Source organism: Uranotaenia lowii, chromosome 3 (assembly GCF_029784155.1).
Source record: "Uranotaenia lowii strain MFRU-FL chromosome 3, ASM2978415v1, whole genome shotgun sequence".
In the NCBI taxonomy this organism is placed as follows: domain Eukaryota; kingdom Metazoa; phylum Arthropoda; class Insecta; order Diptera; family Culicidae; genus Uranotaenia; species Uranotaenia lowii.
Genome location: NC_073693.1, coordinates 250,365,435 through 250,385,647, shown reverse-complemented (window position 1 = coordinate 250,385,647; position 20,213 = coordinate 250,365,435). Strand labels below are relative to the sequence as shown.

The window sequence follows — 20,213 nt, the reverse complement described above, 5'->3', positions numbered from 1 at the left end:
GGAGTAGCGATCTTGGAGAAATCCCCGATAAATCTGCGGTACCAGTTGCACAATCCCAGGAACCTTTGGACTTCCTTGCGTGACGTCGGTATCGGAAACTGCACAATACACTTGATCTTGTCGTCGTCAACGTTCCAACCCTTTTCGTTGAGCACATACCCAAGATATTTCATCTCCGCTCTACAAAACTTCGATTTCTCCTTCGATATCGTCAGCTTGGCGCGTCGCAGTCTGGCAGCGACTTCCTCCAGCGTCGTAATGTGCTCCTCAAATGAGCGCGAACAGATGATGATGTCATCCAGATAGTGAAACACCTGTGGCTCTAGATCCGCGAACAAGTATGTCATCAACCTAGCTAACGCTTGGCTAGCTGTACAAAGTCCGAAGGGAACTACCTTGAACTGGAAGTGTCCACGTTGCGGCACGGTGAACGCTGTAAACGGCCTAGAGTTCTCTTCCAGCGGCAGCTGCCAAAACGCGTCCTTGAGGTCTATCGAGGAAATGTATGTGCATCCACCCAAGTTGTTCACGATCGCTGAGATTTGTGGAATTGGGTAGCCTTCATTCGTCATGATGCTGTTCAGGTGCCTTGCGTCTAGACAAACACGATAACTACCGTTCTTCTTTTTTACAGCTACTAACGGGTTATTCCAGGGTGAGAAACGAGCCTCCTCGATGACATCCAGCTGTATCATTCGATCCACCTCTTTATTCACCTCTTCAAGTACATACTTCGACATTTGATAAAACCGCTGTTTCCTAGGCTTGGCTTCACCGATGTCAATCCGATGGCTGTACATGTCGGTTCTTCCCAGCTTTCCGTCTTCGGCTACAGGAAACAGTTGAATCGTCTTCGCTAGGATCTCCTGCTGCTGCTGGCTAAGTGGCTTCATTCTCTCCGACTCCTCGACCTGTTCGGCGATGTCAGCTTTAATGGTGCTACAAATGGCTTGCACCCCGAAGGTATTCCAGAAATTCATCCCGAGGATGAGACAATCTGGTAACGAAGGAAGAAGAATCACTGGAACCGTCTCGTTCTTTCCGTTGTATGCTATCGGAAGCCTAACGAAGGATTCACAACGATGCAGTGTACCATCCGCTGTCTGGATACCTCCAACCAAAGCTGTTTTGCGAAGTCCCAACCGGTTGACTACTTCCACCAAACGACCACCGAGAAGCGAACAATTTGCGCCGCTGTCCAATAACCCAGTCATCTGCTCACCTAAAACGTCTACAACGGCGTGTGGTCTGTTGTCGTTTTCTAAATTGATGATAAGCGTATTGATTTGACGAAATTCTGGAATGCTTGAGGGATTGTCTACATAGTGCGAGGATTCTGCTCCCTCTGTGGTTGAGTCCCCGCCTGCGCGTTTCCCGATCGGTGTTGACAAGACGGACAACTTCGGAGTGAATAGCCTTTCTGGCCACAGCGATAACAAAATAGAATGGCTTGAGGCTTTCTGCAATCCGTAAAGCGGTGACCAGCTTCGTCGCAGTTCCAGCATACGTTGTCTGCCTGACGTTGCCTATTTGCGTCCCTGACCTCTCTTGGTTGCTGCGGCTGAACGATGTTCTGGTTGTGGTTCTGCGATCTAGTTGCTCCTTCGTTGCGATCAAACTTCATGCGTAAAGCGTCTACCTGCTGTATTAGCATCTCGATTTTGCTGTCTGTACTGTCGCTTCGTTCCTCTGACATGGTTGCTTCACACTCCATCTGCGCTGCTCCCAACTTCGCCTGTTGAACTGCATTCGCCTCCATCACGTTGACGCGACTATAGCGTTGGTTCTGCATCGCCGTCCTGTGTTGACGCGTTGGTGCTGGCGTTGCTAACGTTGGTTCTATTAGCGCGTTGTGAGGCACTGTCATGCGCCGCATATTCTGCTGAAGTCTGTTGAAGTCGTCGAATTCTTTGCACGCCTCCACTAGCTGATAGACTGTTCGAGTGTGCTGTGCGGCGGCAATAGCTGCATACGTAGAGTTGACGTTCTTTTTGATGATGAACAGCTTCTCTTCCTCTGCCATCGGCGGCTGAACGTGACTGAAAAGCATATCGATGTCTTGGTAAAAGTTGCTGAACGGCTCGTCTTCTCCTTGAAGACGGTGATAAGCTTCTACCCGAACGACGTATGAATAGTTGCTCGGAAGGAAGTGCTTTCGGATTTCTGCTTTGAATGTTGACCAAGTCCGAATACTCCCACGACGGAAGGCGCTGACGTACCATCGCAGAGCATCGCCCTTTAGGAAATGCTTGATGTTCTTTAAAATCAGCTCTCCTGGAATGTCTTCCGAGTTCGCAAAGGTTTCAACTTGCAGCAGGAACGTATTCAGAGAAACTCCATCCGTTTCGCCTTCGTACTGTAGCCGCCAATTGTGAATTGCTTTCGTTCTTCGATCCTCGCCAAAAGCAAAATTGTTTTCTGGAGTTGTGTGTTGTCTGCCGTAGCCTTGTTGCCACAAATCAGCCAAAATTTCTTCCCGCAAACGGTCGTATTCAGCTCGAGCGTTGTCTTCACCCGCATCGAATCTTGGAACCCGGTAAGGTGGTGGTGGAGTATCACCGACACCAAAACCTAATGTGGCTTTAGTGTGCGGCTGCCTCGATCGTTGTGAGTCCCGCGGTTCCCAAGGATTCCAGTCAGCAATGTCGTTGTGTTGCTGCCCAAGATTTAAACTAGTCGCTGTACTGCGTCCCCTGATATTCCTACCCGATGCTCTAGCTGTTGCAGAATCATGTAAGCTTCGGCTGGCCTGAACCGGTAGAGCTGCTGCCGAACGTTGCGAAACGTTGAAAGAAGAGCTGTTTCTAGGTTCGTTCCCATTTTCGTCGAAACCCCGGAAAGCACCTGACGAGTTAGCTTGCGAAGTCGTCCTTGGAATAGCTCCGGTAGTCCTGGCTGGCCTTCCTCCTTCGTTCGCCGTTGCTTCATCTGCTATTGCCTCAGCTTCCTCTCTGACATCTGGTGGACCACTCATATTAGATGCACTATTCGTATTGACAGATTTAGTAGCACGTTTGTTTTTTCTCCCGAGCGCGTCGTCAATATCTTCGAGCGTGAATTGTACGAGAAGAGACAGCGTTGAAAAGGTATCTGACAATTTACTAGGAGCTTCAATTATGTCTAGTCTATTTCGGTAGTGAATCAAGCGAGAACGAGTTTGGCGAATAAAGTCCAAATCGCTTCTCTTAAATGCGTTTTCAATTTCAGGTAAGAGTTCGCGCATTGCGCCTTGGCATGTACTAATATTTTGCTCAACGTCCATGACGTGAGACGAATCTTCATAAAATCTTCCTCTAATTTCATCTTCTTGCATTAATGCACGTAATCGAACTGCTCTTGCACGGCGATTGATAGAAGTGAGCCGTGGAATGTGTCTCAGAGCCAATTCATAATTGATCTCTTCCTCCGTTAGACAAGAAGGATCCATAGTGTTGTTTAAATGAGCTAATAACTTATGGTAGTGGTAACGAACAAAAGTGGGACTGATTCAAAAAGTCGCACAAAATTACAAAATGCCACAAAACTTCAAAAATTCTCAAATATAACTTCAAAATAACTGAGCAATAATAGTGATTGCTTCAGTGATTGGATTCATTTACGTTGGGCGCCAATGTAGCATGTGTGAGACTCTACCCAATTATCTGGCGTAATTCGTGGCAAGATAAGAACAGGATTTCAAATTTCAAAATTGATGGCTACATGACTTCTTTGGCATTTTGTTGCGCACCCCAGAAAATTATAGAGAATGATTATGGGACTTACATGATCTGCTTTCTCGGTGATATCATTGAAACGGAAGTTCCATCAGAAGTCCTTGTTGGAGCACCGACGAATGCTGTGGCCGGGTTCCTTCTGCATTGAGCACCGACGAATGCTGTGGCCGGGTTCCTTCTGCATTCCCCACTTTGCTTGTGCTGGGACTTTGGGACCCGGATACCATGCATTTGCGAACAGTCGGCGCTGTGAGGTCGGTGTTCCCGCTCGTGCTTGCGAGCGAAAGCGAGTCCCGTGCCCACTGGAAAAGGTTCCAACCGATGTGCCGTGCCCGCTGGAGAAAATTCCAACCGATGTTGATACGCAGCGCGCCGTCTGTCGAGTTAATTGCGTGCAGTCGGGAAACACCCGACTTTCCGTCTTCCAATATGCTTCGCTGTTTTGTCAACACGGTCACCAGTATGCGTACCAGCGCGACTGCCTTCATCTAGTGCTACACCAATTAATCCGCTGCCTTGTCCACTCAGTAGACGACCCACGCACTCGCGCGATTGCCGGGAATCTTTGATTCGGGCAGTTGCTGCACGCGCTAAGGATCGGCTCGGCAAACTGGCCAATATCGATTGCCAGGAAAATCGATGGTCCTCACTCGCTCGATCGATCGAATTCAACGGCCTGTCCTGCTCAGTAGCAGCTATTCAGAAGCCGGGGAAAATCGATCCAAAATTGCTCGGAAGCCAAAATCGGTATCGAACAAAAACCCTGGATTGAAAAGTTTTGTATAAGGCTCTGTTTGTTCACATGAAAAGAACGTAACCTACCTCTAGGAGGGTTGTCCGTAGGCACAGTTGGCTAGAGCTTGATGGCGAGCGACTGCTCGATGAAGCCGACAATCGGAGTTGCCCTAGAATTTTCGGAAGTGGTTAGTTAGATCATCCGGATGTGCTTGGTGGTGTTTCGTTAACTCACCTCCTAGAGGGTTTCTCCGTCCTGTTTGCCGTTTCGCTAGCAGCGATTGCAGTGTCTGCTTTTTTCCGGTGAAGCGAGCCGAACAATGTGCTTTTTGCACGTTTTTTAATTCGCGCACTTTTCTCGAACGCGTGTCGTTCGTTCCGTTTACAAGTGAAAAATGTGCTCTTTTTCGCTTGCCTTTCTGACAGCTGTCCTTATTTGTCAGTTGTTTGCTTGAAGTGAGCTGCGTGTCGAAAATTTTCTTTGTGACGTTGCCTACTTTATCGATGCACTGTCGTTATTCTGTGCCCATAATTCCACACGCTCAATATCATTTCTCCTACTCTGGGTGCTTATAGCCAAAATAACTCAATTTTGCTAAACAAACGTTACAAACTGGTGTTTTTCTTGTGATTGAAAACACACCTAAGTATTTTAAAAGCGAAATTTTCACAAAAAGTGATATTTTCACAAAAACTTTCATACAAAAAAATGTTGGAGATATTTGTAAGCTAAATTTACGAAAGTTATGTTTGGAAAGCATTCTAACAAGGAAAAAACCTGATTGAAAAAACTGTAATATTATCCTGTTTTCTGCTAACCAAACCGAAGCAACCAAAAGTCACATATTTACTTGAATGAAGGCATTGAAAGTTACATATTGGCTGACAAAGAGTATCAACTGCTCAATTCCCTTTAGTGAACTTTATGTACTCATTAATGAACTTGAAAGTTGCAAAAGTGATTAATATGTTTGTTTGTTGTTTTGCCCAATTCCCATGAGTGAACCATATGTACTCATTAACGAACTTGAAAGTTGCAAAAGACGAACCCCTCATCAGAAATTGAAATCGCACTCACCGAAAGGTTACTTTTCGCCGGGTTGCCCCAGGTCTTTAGCATACCGAACAACAGTTTACGCTTTTAAGACTCTGCATTTTCAAATTCCCGTAATCTGGACATTTTCGAGCCAGCTGTCCCGATTTTGCATACGGACCGTCATCATAAGGCATACATTCTATGCCTCGATATCAACCAAGTGGATAGTCCCCACGAAGAACTCGTTTGATTTTGATTTTGGTAGATGCGATTATGTTGCGGTTGCTGCTGCGTTAGTTTCGACAGATTGGGAATCTCTGCAGGCAGCCGAAACCGTGGAATCCGCCCTTAATTTATTTACGTAAAACTATATACAAATCGTTCCAAAACAACAAAGAACGCATGGTAGAACTCCGATTTAAGGCGACTAAGGAACCAGCTACGTAAAGTTTGCAAAAGCTTCAACAAGAACCGCACAGAAGCTCTTAGATGTCACTTGAAGTACTTGGAAAATGAATTTAAACATCTAAACGACCTTCTCTACCGACAACATATCTCTCGAATCGAAGAAAACCTCAAACGAGATCCATCATCATTTTAGGAACATTTTGAGGGTAGAAAACAAAACGCCCCCGTACCCGTAGATATAAGCTTCAATGGTGTCACTGCCTCCAATTGCATCGTTGCAATCTTACGTTGTAAATTTTCCTTCACCGTGCTTCACCGAACAGGATATTTATGAAAAGTTGTCCACAGTCGATCCTTCTAAAGGTTCTGGTCCAGATAAAATACCTCCCGCTCTTCTGAAACATTGTGCTGCATCTTTATCCGCCAGTTCCCTCTTAGCCTTCGTCGGTGTCGGTTGTATTTTACTTTCGCTCATCGATCAAAAGGCAGCGATTTTTATTGTGGATAAAGAATAGGATAGCGCGTGGTGATGAGGACGGTTGTATTATTTATCACTTCAAGGTGCCAAAGGAAAAACCCGTTCTTGATTGACCGTTCGATCGAGAACTTTGCGGGTAAAATTGAAGAAGCCTTTTACGAGAAATCCCGGAAATGGAACGTGCTGAAAATAAGAAACAAGAATCAAGGAAGGCTGCTGACAACACTAACAACTCTTTTAGACGGTACACCTATTGTGATAGGTCGCCATCCAAGTTAATGCTGTTAATAATCTTCGTGAATGACCTGTGCTCAACACTTCAGTCCGATACACTCCTCTACGCCGAGGATCTGGAGATTTTCCGGAAGATTCATAACACTGTTGACTGTTTGGCCCTTCAAGCTGACATCGCTGGACTGAATGAGTGGTGCCGCTTAAACGGAATGCTAGCAAACGCGAAGAAGTGCAAGGTTAAACTTTTCTCGTGCAAGAAGAACGATCTCTTTTGACTATCAACTAACCGGAGTAAGGCTGGAGAGCGTGAAGATCGACAACAGGCTCACATTTGCTGAACATGTCGCGCTTACTTCTGCAAAAGGCTTCGCTGCTCTCGGATTCCTGCGTCGCAACACCAAGGATTTTGATGACGTTGACGCATTGAAAGCCATATACTGTGCATCAGTACGCAGCGTCATGGAGTACGCCGTTCAGGTGTGGGCTCTAGCTCAGAGGACACAATGCCACCGTCTTGAACGAGTTCAACGCTGTTTCTTAAGATACGCTCTACGGCGGCGTCTTCCCTGGAACGACCCGATCCAACTACCGCCGTATGAGGAAAGGTGTGCACTGATATGCCTGACCTCACTCGAAAAGCGTCGCATCGAGCTGCAGCAAGGTTTTATATTCGACACATTGACCAATCGTATTGACTTTGCTTACATTCTACAACGTGTTAATATTTATGTACCAACGAGAACACTTCGACAACGTCAGTTTCTTTCAATACCTCACCACCGTGCTTATGGTCAAAACCACCCTATTGACAAGTGTTGTGAACTTTTTAATTTAGTGTATCATTTGTTTATTTTTAATATGTGCAAACGTCGTTTGAAATTAGGTTTAAGCAGAATTTCGTAGTTTTTAATTTATCAGTCTGTACGGTAATTTAAACCAAGAACTCGTTTGATTTTGATTTTGGTAGATGCGATTATGTTGCGGTTGCTGCTGCGTTAGTTTCGACAGATTGGGAATCTCTGCAGGCAGCCGAAACCGTGGAATCCGCCCTTAATTTATTTACGTAAAACTATATACAAATCGTTCCAAAACAACAAAGAACGCATGGTAGAACTCCGATTTAAGGCGACTAAGGAACCAGCTACGTAAAGTTTGCAAAAGCTTCAACAAGAACCGCACAGAAGCTCTTAGATGTCACTTGAAGTACTTGGAAAATGAATTTAAACATCTAAACGACCTTCTCTACCGACAACATATCTCTCGAATCGAAGAAAACCTCAAACGAGATCCATCATCATTTTAGGAACATTTTGAGGGTAGAAAACAAAACGCCCCCGTACCCGTAGATATAAGCTTCAATGGTGTCACTGCCTCCAATTGCATCGTTGCAATCTTACGTTGTAAATTTTCCTTCACCGTGCTTCACCGAACAGGATATTTATGAAAAGTTGTCCACAGTCGATCCTTCTAAAGGTTCTGGTCCAGATAAAATACCTCCCGCTCTTCTGAAACATTGTGCTGCATCTTTATCCGCCAGTTCCCTCTTAGCCTTCGTCGGTGTCGGTTGTATTTTACTCTCGCTCATCGATCAAAAGGCAGCGATTTTTATTGTGGATAAAGAATAGGATAGCGCGTGGTGATGAGGACGGTTGTATTATTTATCACTTCAAGGTGCCAAAGGAAAAACCCGTTCTTGATTGACCGTTCGATCGAGAACTTTGCGGGTAAAATTGAAGAAGCCTTTTACGAGAAATCCCGGAAATGGAACGTGCTGAAAATAAGAAACAAGAATCAAGGAAGGCTGCTGACAACACTAACAACTCTTTTAGACGGTACACCTATTGTGATAGGTCGCCATCCAAGTTTGAACCAACGAAAATTGGTGGTTACTAGGAAGTAGATGACATGGATGAAAAACTACTCTTAGAAGAATCGATGTCCGCCGCATAACAAAAAAAAACTACAGCAGGAATAGTAGGTACATCAACTTTAATTCTCACTATCAGTAGTATGTATAATAATTCCGGAATTCATAAATTTCGGACTCCTTCGTGTTCGCACGCGAGTTTATTACTCGCAGCCTGCAAAAATTGCTCACAAAATCACGATAGCGCTAACTGCCAAGAAATAAACTATTGTGGAAACTGCAAAACAACAGGCCATTCCCCTCTTGATCGAAAATGCCCCATTTGGACAGCGGAAACATCAGCCCTTAAACTCAGCACCGATAAGAATATTCCTATCAACGAAGCCCGAAGAATGATACACACGAGCAACAATTCCATTAGCTACGCGAATGCATCCAAATCGAACACCACCCAACAAAGCACCAGTAACCAGCAACAACCCCAAAAAACAGAAGAACCTCACCAACAGACGAGCCTGAACCAAAAAAAGAACGCATGAGAAACCGCACACTCCAACAATACCACAACTTCTCCAGACTGATGTCATCAGTTTGGATTTAGATTCACCGCCTCGGAAAAGGACCCCGCTTCCAACTCCTCTTCCAGCAACTTCGTCAAAAGAAGTTGTCTGTGAAGATATGGTACAACCTAATTGCTCCTCTCGGTCAGTTGTAACGCGTAGTATGCAGCAGGTACGACCGCCAGAGATACGCAAATAACCCTTCCTTCTTCTACCCTTCCTCATCCTATTTCCTCCCTTAACCCTCTCCAAATAATTTATTTAAAAGTGACCGCACAAAATACTGGTCGCAAAGTTGAATCGACTAGGATTCCCGGCTTGGGCACTCGAGTGGATTGCGTCATATCTAACCGACCGTTAGGTTTTCACCAGAATACGAAACACACGGTCACGAATGTTCGCCACACCTTCTGGAGTTCCTCAGGGGAGCCACCTTGGACATCAGCTGTTAATAATCTTCGTGAATGACCTGTGCTCAACACTTCAGTCCGATACACTCCTCTACGCCGAGGATCTGGAGATTTTCCGGAAGATTCATAACACTGTTGACTGTTTGGCCCTTCAAGCTGACATCGCTGGACTGAATGAGTGGTGCCGCTTAAACGGAATGCTAGCAAACGCGAAGAAGTGCAAGGTTAAACTTTTCTCGTGCAAGAAGAACGATCTCTTTTGACTATCAACTAACCGGAGTAAGGCTGGAGAGCGTGAAGATCGACAACAGGCTCACATTTGCTGAACATGTCGCGCTTACTTCTGCAAAAGGCTTCGCTGCTCTCGGATTCCTGCGTCGCAACACCAAGGATTTTGATGACGTTGACGCATTGAAAGCCATATACTGTGCATCAGTACGCAGCGTCATGGAGTACGCCGTTCAGGTGTGGGCTCTAGCTCAGAGGACACAATGCCACCGTCTTGAACGAGTTCAACGCTGTTTCTTAAGATACGCTCTACGGCGGCGTCTTTCCTGGAACGACCCGATCCAACTACCGCCGTATGAGGAAAGGTGTGCACTGATATGCCTGACCTCACTCGAAAAGCGTCGCATCGAGCTGCAGCAAGGTTTTATATTCGACACATTGACCAATCGTATTGACTTTGCTTACATTCTACAACGTGTTAATATTTATGTACCAACGAGAACACTTCGACAACGTCAGTTTCTTTCAATACCTCACCACCGTGCTTATGGTCAAAACCACCCTATTGACAAGTGTTGTGAACTTTTTAATTTAGTGTATCATTTGTTTATTTTTAATATGTGCAAACGTCGTTTGAAATTAGGTTTAAGCAGAATTTCGTAGTTTTTAATTTATCAGTCTGTACGGTAATTTAAACCAAGAACTCGTTTGATTTTGATTTTGGTAGATGCGATTATGTTGCGGTTGCTGCTGCGTTAGTTTCGACAGATTGGGAATCTCTGCAGGCAGCCGAAACCGTGGAATCCGCCCTTAATTTATTTACGTAAAACTATATACAAATCGTTCCAAAACAACAAAGAACGCATGGTAGAACTCCGATTTAAGGCGACTAAGGAACCAGCTACGTAAAGTTTGCAAAAGCTTCAACAAGAACCGCACAGAAGCTCTTAGATGTCACTTGAAGTACTTGGAAAATGAATTTAAACATCTAAACGACCTTCTCTACCGACAACATATCTCTCGAATCGAAGAAAACCTCAAACGAGATCCATCATCATTTTAGGAACATTTTGAGGGTAGAAAACAAAACGCCCCCGTACCCGTAGATATAAGCTTCAATGGTGTCACTGCCTCCAATTGCATCGTTGCAATCTTACGTTGTAAATTTTCCTTCACCGTGCTTCACCGAACAGGATATTTATGAAAAGTTGTCCACAGTCGATCCTTCTAAAGGTTCTGGTCCAGATAAAATACCTCCCGCTCTTCTGAAACATTGTGCTGCATCTTTATCCGCCAGTTCCCTCTTAGCCTTCGTCGGTGTCGGTTGTATTTTACTCTCGCTCATCGATCAAAAGGCAGCGATTTTTATTGTGGATAAAGAATAGGATAGCGCGTGGTGATGAGGACGGTTGTATTATTTATCACTTCAAGGTGCCAAAGGAAAAACCCGTTCTTGATTGACCGTTCGATCGAGAACTTTGCGGGTAAAATTGAAGAAGCCTTTTACGAGAAATCCCGGAAATGGAACGTGCTGAAAATAAGAAACAAGAATCAAGGAAGGCTGCTGACAACACTAACAACTCTTTTAGACGGTACACCTATTGTGATAGGTCGCCATCCAAGTTTGAACCAACGAAAATTGGTGGTTACTAGGAAGTAGATGACATGGATGAAAAACTACTCTTAGAAGAATCGATGTCCGCCGCATAACAAAAAAAAACTACAGCAGGAATAGTAGGTACATCAACTTTAATTCTCACTATCAGTAGTATGTATAATAATTCCGGAATTCATAAATTTCGGACTCCTTCGTGTTCGCACGCGAGTTTATTACTCGCAGCCTGCAAAAATTGCTCACAAAATCACGATAGCGCTAACTGCCAAGAAATAAACTATTGTGGAAACTGCAAAACAACAGGCCATTCCCCTCTTGATCGAAAATGCCCCATTTGGACAGCGGAAACATCAGCCCTTAAACTCAGCACCGATAAGAATATTCCTATCAACGAAGCCCGAAGAATGATACACACGAGCAACAATTCCATTAGCTACGCGAATGCATCCAAATCGAACACCACCCAACAAAGCACCAGTAACCAGCAACAACCCCAAAAAACAGAAGAACCTCACCAACAGACGAGCCTGAACCAAAAAAAGAACGCATGAGAAACCGCACACTCCAACAATACCACAACTTCTCCAGACTGATGTCATCAGTTTGGATTTAGATTCACCGCCTCGGAAAAGGACCCCGCTTCCAACTCCTCTTCCAGCAACTTCGTCAAAAGAAGTTGTCTGTGAAGATATGGTACAACCTAATTGCTCCTCTCGGTCAGTTGTAACGCGTAGTATGCAGCAGGTACGACCGCCAGAGATACGCAAATAACCCTTCCTTCTTCTACCCTTCCTCATCCTATTTCCTCCCTTAACCCTCTCCAAATAATTTATTTAAAAGTGACCGCACAAAATACTGGTCGCAAAGTTGAATCGACTAGGATTCCCGGCTTGGGCACTCGAGTGGATTGCGTCATATCTAACCGACCGTTAGGTTTTCACCAGAATACGAAACACACGGTCACGAATGTTCGCCACACCTTCTGGAGTTCCTCAGGGGAGCCACCTTGGACATCAGCTGTTAATAATCTTCGTGAATGACCTGTGCTCAACACTTCAGTCCGATACACTCCTCTACGCCGAGGATCTGGAGATTTTCCGGAAGATTCATAACACTGTTGACTGTTTGGCCCTTCAAGCTGACATCGCTGGACTGAATGAGTGGTGCCGCTTAAACGGAATGCTAGCAAACGCGAAGAAGTGCAAGGTTAAACTTTTCTCGTGCAAGAAGAACGATCTCTTTTGACTATCAACTAACCGGAGTAAGGCTGGAGAGCGTGAAGATCGACAACAGGCTCACATTTGCTGAACATGTCGCGCTTACTTCTGCAAAAGGCTTCGCTGCTCTCGGATTCCTGCGTCGCAACACCAAGGATTTTGATGACGTTGACGCATTGAAAGCCATATACTGTGCATCAGTACGCAGCGTCATGGAGTACGCCGTTCAGGTGTGGGCTCTAGCTCAGAGGACACAATGCCACCGTCTTGAACGAGTTCAACGCTGTTTCTTAAGATACGCTCTACGGCGGCGTCTTCCCTGGAACGACCCGATCCAACTACCGCCGTATGAGGAAAGGTGTGCACTGATATGCCTGACCTCACTCGAAAAGCGTCGCATCGAGCTGCAGCAAGGTTTTATATTCGACACATTGACCAATCGTATTGACTTTGCTTACATTCTACAACGTGTTAATATTTATGTACCAACGAGAACACTTCGACAACGTCAGTTTCTTTCAATACCTCACCACCGTGCTTATGGTCAAAACCACCCTATTGACAAGTGTTGTGAACTTTTTAATTTAGTGTATCATTTGTTTATTTTTAATATGTGCAAACGTCGTTTGAAATGAGGTTTAAGCAGAATTTCGTAGTTTTTAATTTATCAGTCTGTACGGTAATTTAAACCAAATAAATAAATAAATAAAAGTGATTAATACGTACGTTATATGGGACTTAAGTCACATAAAGGACACAAAAGTGCTCAAAACGGGATTTGATAAGTCACATAAACAGCACAAAAGTGCTCAAAACAGGATTTGGTAAGTCACAAAAAGTGCAATGATGCGCTTTCAAAATCAAATCAACACTTTGAGCAGTTAGAACAACATCTAAAGTCTGTTTCACATAGAATCTGGTCGCATCTTTTCATTTACTGCAGCGCCCCTAGTTGTCACATCGCGAATCTATTGACAGTGTTTTGATCCGGATGGTTTGTTTCAAGGGATTGCAGTGGAGAGAGAATTCTTTGCATTTGGAATGGTAATGATCAAAATTCCACAAAGCTTCACAAATTGCAACAATTTGCCACAATTAGCACATTTTCACTCTCTCTGAGCTCCGTTTCCTCTCATTTTAACTTAAACCTTCTAATTCTCTCTCACAAATTGCCACAAATTACCACAAATTCAATCATTGGCTTCACAATTTGTGTGATCATTGACGATGATTCTCCGTTTATCTCAGTCCCCTGGTTTGTTTACTTATACCGTATTTATTTATGCCGACTGTTGCACTGGTGCACCACTAGGTGCTGTCAAACTGTGTGTTAATTCGGACGGTGTTGCACTGGTTTTGACCTGGTGTTGCACTGCCATCGGACGGAAGTGCCCCGAAAATTTTGTCATTGTTGCGAGAGAGCGTGTGAGTGAGTTAAGTAGCAATACACTGGCGACGATTTGTGTTTGTTTTTATCGGGTACGGTGGAACACTGAACGAGGGCGAAAATAAATACGGTATAAGAAGGTATTTTGTTATCGGGGTTGAGACCTAGCCGAAGAGAGAGAAACAGAGATTATTTTATGACATTTCTCGCTGTCTTAGTGGTGCAAAAACCAATGCAAGAATGCCGCTGAAAGACCGAGCAGGTTAGTAAATGACCGATCGAACAGATCAGCTCAAGCAAGCTATGGACTGAGCACTTCGAACAACTCTTCCGAGTCACGAATAGCGATGGCCAACAGAACCCGCAGCTCGAAGTGCCAACAGTAAGTTGCATTAATAGCGTCAACTAGGAAGCGCTCTCGCTGGCTGAAATAGAAGCGGTAATCAAAGCCATGAAATCCTACAAAGCGCCTGGGATCGATTGCATTCCTGCTGAAATGCTGAAAGCCGGCCCTGACTAGTCACCACCAGGCCTATGAAGTATTCATTGAATCCCATATAAATGGAAATCAAAAAGTTGAAATCGCACATCTGGTGAATTTTCTGCACACTTGGTGAATTTTGTGCACACTTGATGAATCTTGCCGCACATCTGATGAATTTTGCTGCACATCTGGTGAATTCCAGCGCACAATTCAGTGTATTTTTCTCGCGTTTGGAGGCTATTATAAAGGTTTAAAAATACTCCGAGTGTACAATGAAACGCTAAGATAGTTTGTTTTTTAAATTTTAAAACCCGGTTGTGCATCATTTTTGTACCTGTTGGAAGAGTTTCTCAAAGATGGCCGACGGGTTAACCAAACCTTTACAATCAACGAAATTTAAAATCAACCGTAGCAAGCCATAGTTATTAATGTAGTTTTATGATGTTTTAATAAATTGCCATTCCGTTTGTAGCATTCAACCGATCTAGTTGTTCTACTGAATAGCTGTCTACAAAAAAACCTATTTTCAAAAAATATATAAATTTGTATAAATTTACGTATTAAATTTGATAAAATAAAAAATGATCGCTTTAAAAAAAAATTACAATTATTTTTAATGGGAACCCCCACCCCATTTCCTGAGGTGGGAGGGGTGTCTTCTTTTAAAATATTATCATGTCAAGATAGGTACCTATGCCCTAAATTGTATGAAAATCGCTTCAAAATAATTATAACTTCTAGTGTTCTCCGTATCTCTTCCATGGATTAACGGATTTAGTCACATCCGCGTCAAAATGGCACATTTGTCAGTTCGTTTTTCTGAATTTACTTAAAAACTATATGGAATATCTTATCAAAAAACTTTTCAGAGCATTTGAAAGCTTTTAGAAAACTGCATAAAATGACGTCAAAAAGTCAAAACCGATAAAAATGGATGTTCGTCACTTCGTCATATCATGGCAGTATAGGTTTAAAAATTTACAGTTGGTCACAACTCAATTTGTACATAAAAAATTTGCATTAAGGCATCGATAACCAATATATTTTTTTTAATACATACTTATGAAATTGTAAGACAGGTTTCAACGAAACCACGAAGCTTGATATTATTATAGTCCTTATAAAAATGAAATACAATTTTAAACAAATTTAAGGGTCAGTTTAGTCTGATTTATTGCCCAAAAACAACCATCTTTTTCGATGTACTGTGTGGAAATATGTTGTAATAGGATATAAGCTTAAATCTTATTGGCATATAAGCTGTTGCGGATTGGTGTCAAGTAAAACTGTTAATTGGTTAAAACAAGTTAAACTTACATATTCACCGTCAGCTTTACGGTTTGGTTCCATCTTGGTGGAGAAATAGGAATTTTTTAACGATATATGTATGTTCGAAAACACAAGAAAAAATTAACATCACTCATCAACATGTACATACCTGATCTTCGATAGTGCGATGATCAGTTTCCTGTAGCCAAGTTCCAAGGATGATGGAATCGTCAGCGTGACACATTTGTCGCAGCAAGGAAGTAGTGGTATTGGCGGGATTTTCCGTGAGCGTAAATTCGGAGACCAGCATACGTAGCAGGTGCGTGTAGGAGGATTCTAGAGCACTTGCCGGTAGGAGTGATAATGTTTCATACAAACGAAGACGTACCATTGCTGTTGGGGCCTTAAGTTGCTGACCGTAGCTTTTAAGAACAGTTGTTATACTGAAACAAAAATCAATCATAAATCTATTTTCATTTTAATCTAACCGCAATACTTACTTAATTAGCATGGCCAAAGCACTTTCGATCGGAGTCAAAAGTCTTCGAGTTATATCATCCGTGATCAATTCTGGGCAATGGAGTAGAAAACTATGCATCGCAGAAAGAGCGCCGGCTCGACCTTCTAAAGTGACCTGCCACGTGAATGCATCACCTCTAGCCTTTTCTGATTCCAATTCTTTAGTGGATCGAGGGAATGCATTGCGCCAGAGAAGAAGCATTCGCGGTAGCAAACCCTTCACAACCGGTACACCAAGTGTCATGATAGAACCGATGAGAAGCCAGCCGGCTTGTGTTCGGTTTAGCGAAAGACGACTGTTTTGGCTGGCGGTTCGCAGTAGTTCTTCAGCGGTGTTGAATATTACTTTGCCTCTGGTGTGTGGAATGCCAAGCGGAGAGTTCCTAACTCCTCCAAGAACTGCAGAAAGCGCACCGCTATATCCTGAAATTGCGTCAGGAGATGTGCGCATCTTTTCGATCGCCTCGATGAAGCGGTCGATCAACGGAGTAATTTGGCTTGGAACAGCAACACACACACAACGCAAACACCAGGCGGCTGCCAATCGAGCCGCCATACACGGATGAATGAGAACAGCACAAGTTGCATCAATAAAATTTAAAGATTGATCGGTCAATAAATTCTGTGCGGTTGTTCCCAGGAGGAGCACTAAGCTTCCAAGCTCTTGAAGAGCACATACCAACAAATGTTGACTGAAGAGTGTTTCTTGATTAGAATCTTTAGCATTTTCTGGATTGAAATCAATGGAATTCATTTGTTTTGCTATAATATGTATCAATTCTTTGCAAGCTGAGCTTTGAGCCTTTTCGCCAAGCATTTTCCCGATGACAGATCTGAGTATAAAATTAATACATTTTCTAGAGTATACAGCATCTACATGCGATGAAGCTGCTTTCGGATTGGCAACCAAATCTAGGACGTGAACAAGGAATGCTTGAATATTTCGCTCGAGCCAAAGTCCTCCCATGGTTTGAACGAATACTACGTAGGCATGCGTGACACCGACCCGTACTTCACGGTTAACACCAGAACTTCCTTTTATAATTTCTCCAGTTCCTTTAAGAAAAGATACTCCTCCTCGCAGAAATCCACCCATTAGCACTCCTAGTGCTTCATCCAGTGAAGTGGTCCGTAATGATTTAGTGCTTGAAGCAGATGTCGTCATATTGTTAAAATTCTTCATACTTCCATTCTGGGTACAAGCTATCAAGGTACCCAGAAGTTTGGCCACTGCGCATCTGACTTCGTAGTTGCAACTATCGAAGGCTCGGAAACACAACGAAGCTAAACTTTCCAATTCTGTAGTGTACAGGAACGGAGCGTGACTGGTCATTTCCAGTAAACAGTTAGAAGCAGCAACTCGGACAGCCATGACTCGATCCGTCAAACAATAGCGTACGGCTTTGTATATATCTTTGTGCACGTTTGAAATAGCTGTTCCCATTCCGGCACAAACTTTTTCCAGGGTAAGCATAATCTCAATCCGTACCTGCGATTCAGCGTTTTTCAATGATTTGATCAAAATCTGTACCGTGTCTTCATATGATCGACCCATCATACGTCCCAGCTTTTCGTACATACAACCCACGACACAAATTGCTGCCAACCGAGTGGCTAGATAGCTTGGAGAATCATCTTTGTTCTTCAGAATATCGTTGCATTTGTTAACCGTCTCGAAAAGTAGGAAGGTATCTCCTACCGAAAATAGAGTTGCCAAGCATCTGGCAATTAGTTTTCTCGTTGGCGGTCCCGGTGATCCTTGAATGTGCTGGGTCAACTGGTTTACTAACTTTTTCTGGCAGCTTTTGATATCAGATTTTTGAGCTGCGACCAGAACCTTGTCCAGAAAACGGAGCCATTCGAATATGAAAACAGGTCGCTTATGCTCTGGTATCTGGCTAAGCGCTTCTTCGTTTAGAGTCAAGCTGTGAGACAGCTCCATTGTGCACTTCCAAGGAAAGAGAAAACAAACTTTATCAATACTTTGGTTTAGCATGAACTTAGTTTGGATTTTTAATCAGTTTTTCACTATGAAAAAAAAAAAACAAATAATGATATCATCTACATAACATGAGCCAAACACGAAATCACTTTTTGGACTTCTGCAATACATCTGCTGAATACTGCAATATTAATTTACCTTGAATTGAACTTACCTTTTTTTCCGCAACGTAGGAAAGTTTCAAATGATTTTGGAATCGATTTTTTGAAAACTTTCACTAAAATGTCGAGCTAGATTAACATGTTGACGACAGACGAAAAAACATAAAAATTTCTTCTCAGTACACAGTCGTACACCATATGTTAAAATTGGTTACCGAGAACTCATACACGCTCAACCAAGTTCAACCCAAATAGGTTTATTGCTGATCGTTTAGACCAGGGCGCCTACAGCTACGGGTGGATGCATTTTGAGGAAAAGTAGTCAAGGGTAGTGAACCCCCGCATGAAGCAGTATCATACAATAACCTCATTGTATGTACCTCATTGATGAAAATTGTAATAAGAATTTGCCTGAGTGTACGACAAATGCTCGGATCGATTGGAATCGATTTTGACAGTTCTTTTGTACACGCAGAAAAAAGAAGGGGGGTCGATTCAACAAAACGTTTTGTCATTTTATTTAGTTTTTTCAATGCATATTTTTTAATACTGTTCATGAAAAAAACGATTGAAAATAATTACAAAATTTTGTTATTTGTACACACTCATTTTTTATCACTGAAAATCCAAATTTGATTTGTTTTTAAACGAAAAACGAGCTAAATCCATTAATCGTGTATATTGTTTGGGCATGAAAAAAAGAAAAAAAAAACAAAGTCGATTCCCGAAAAAATGTTGACTCGCGAGCGCGAACATATTGCCGGATGGACGGAGCATTTTTCTTGCGATCGTATTTCGGCCAGCATGCCTCCATGGTAAGTTGCTCACCTTACTTTACCCAACTGTTCTTCCAGACATTATATTTTGGTTTCAACAGTTTCAATATCTTTTTTCTTCCCTCTTTTCGGTAATATTCCAGCTGCTGCATCCCTACAGACGGTCCCAGTCAAATTCTAGGTTTCATGCCAATGCCAACGAAGCCCAATTATCAGAACAGCGAACGCAGAAATTCCAGCGCGATTGTGTCGGTGCATATGATGACGGGCAACACCGCAAGAAGCCAGGGATCACGAGGGACGGTATAGTCCTTTAAAGATAACAGCATCAAGCAGATGATATGCAGACCGATTGCTGCGTCCGGTCAGCTAGTCACCAGATGCACTGGTCTTCCGCCTAACTAAGAAGATTCCGGTAACAATTCGAGCAGGCTTACCTGCTCCAAGGAAAATCATGATCGTGTGTGAAAGCAATTCCGGCCCTTTTTGCTGCATTAAGGAAGCTAACGAAAGCCGTCACCAAAGTCAGTTGGAATGGTAATTGATTGAATTTGCCTATTTAATAGTGTGAATAAAGAAAATAATTTATAAATAATTTATAAATCGTTTCTTGGTGAATAAATCCAAAAATTCTTCATATCAACATTTCTTTTTTTTATTTGAAATAAAAAAAAAACCCCTCAATGCTTTATTTTTCTAATAATAATAATTTTGTAATTCTCAATCTAATTTGATTTTATTGTTTTGACAGAAATTTAGAATCATTTTTAAAAAAGGTGTATTTTAGTTTCAATCAAACGATAAGTTCAAATCAAATCGATGTTTTTTGTCAGTGTTATCAAAAATATATTTGTGCTTTTTCCCAACCAAAATTTTTATTATTTTTGGTCGAAATCTTATTATTTTTAAAATATATTTTTCTGCGTGTATCGATTGGAATTTTGTGTTTCAGACGTCGCTTCTCTTATATTAGGTTCACTAGGCAAGGGGTACCAAAAGTTTCTCAGTGGTAGAGGGTGCGGAGACGGAGCGCTTTTTGACGGCCAGTTGTTCGCCTACCACGCCCATACGATTACGATTGCCTGTCACTTATGTGAAGTTAAGGCCAAGGCCGAAACATGGGCGATTCCGTGTTTTGGTATATAAACACACCCGTAGCTATAGTATATATACT

General features: G+C 42.8%; 1 protein-coding gene across 5 annotated transcripts in view; it reads right to left on the bottom strand.

Annotated features, from left to right (window-relative positions):
• The window catches only part of LOC129756650 (HEAT repeat-containing protein 5B), a 39,025-nt gene extending 20,568 nt beyond the window's left edge, over positions 1-18,457 (bottom strand). For 2 of the 5 annotated variants that reach the window (XM_055753572.1, XM_055753573.1), the window contains exons 1-4: positions 18,317-18,417; positions 16,142-18,188; positions 15,811-16,084; positions 15,690-15,722 (exon numbers count right to left, since the gene is read on the bottom strand). In XM_055753572.1, the coding sequence (XP_055609547.1) occupies positions 15,690-15,722; positions 15,811-16,084; positions 16,142-18,156 (2,322 nt within the window). In that variant the 5' untranslated portion in view covers positions 18,157-18,188; positions 18,317-18,417. Of the gene's footprint in view, positions 1-15,689; positions 15,723-15,810; positions 16,085-16,141; positions 18,189-18,316 lie in introns of all 5 variants that reach the window. The other 3 variants (XM_055753574.1, XM_055753576.1, XM_055753575.1) reach the window with 2 other exon arrangements.
• Positions 18,458-20,213: the final 1,756 nt, after the last annotated feature.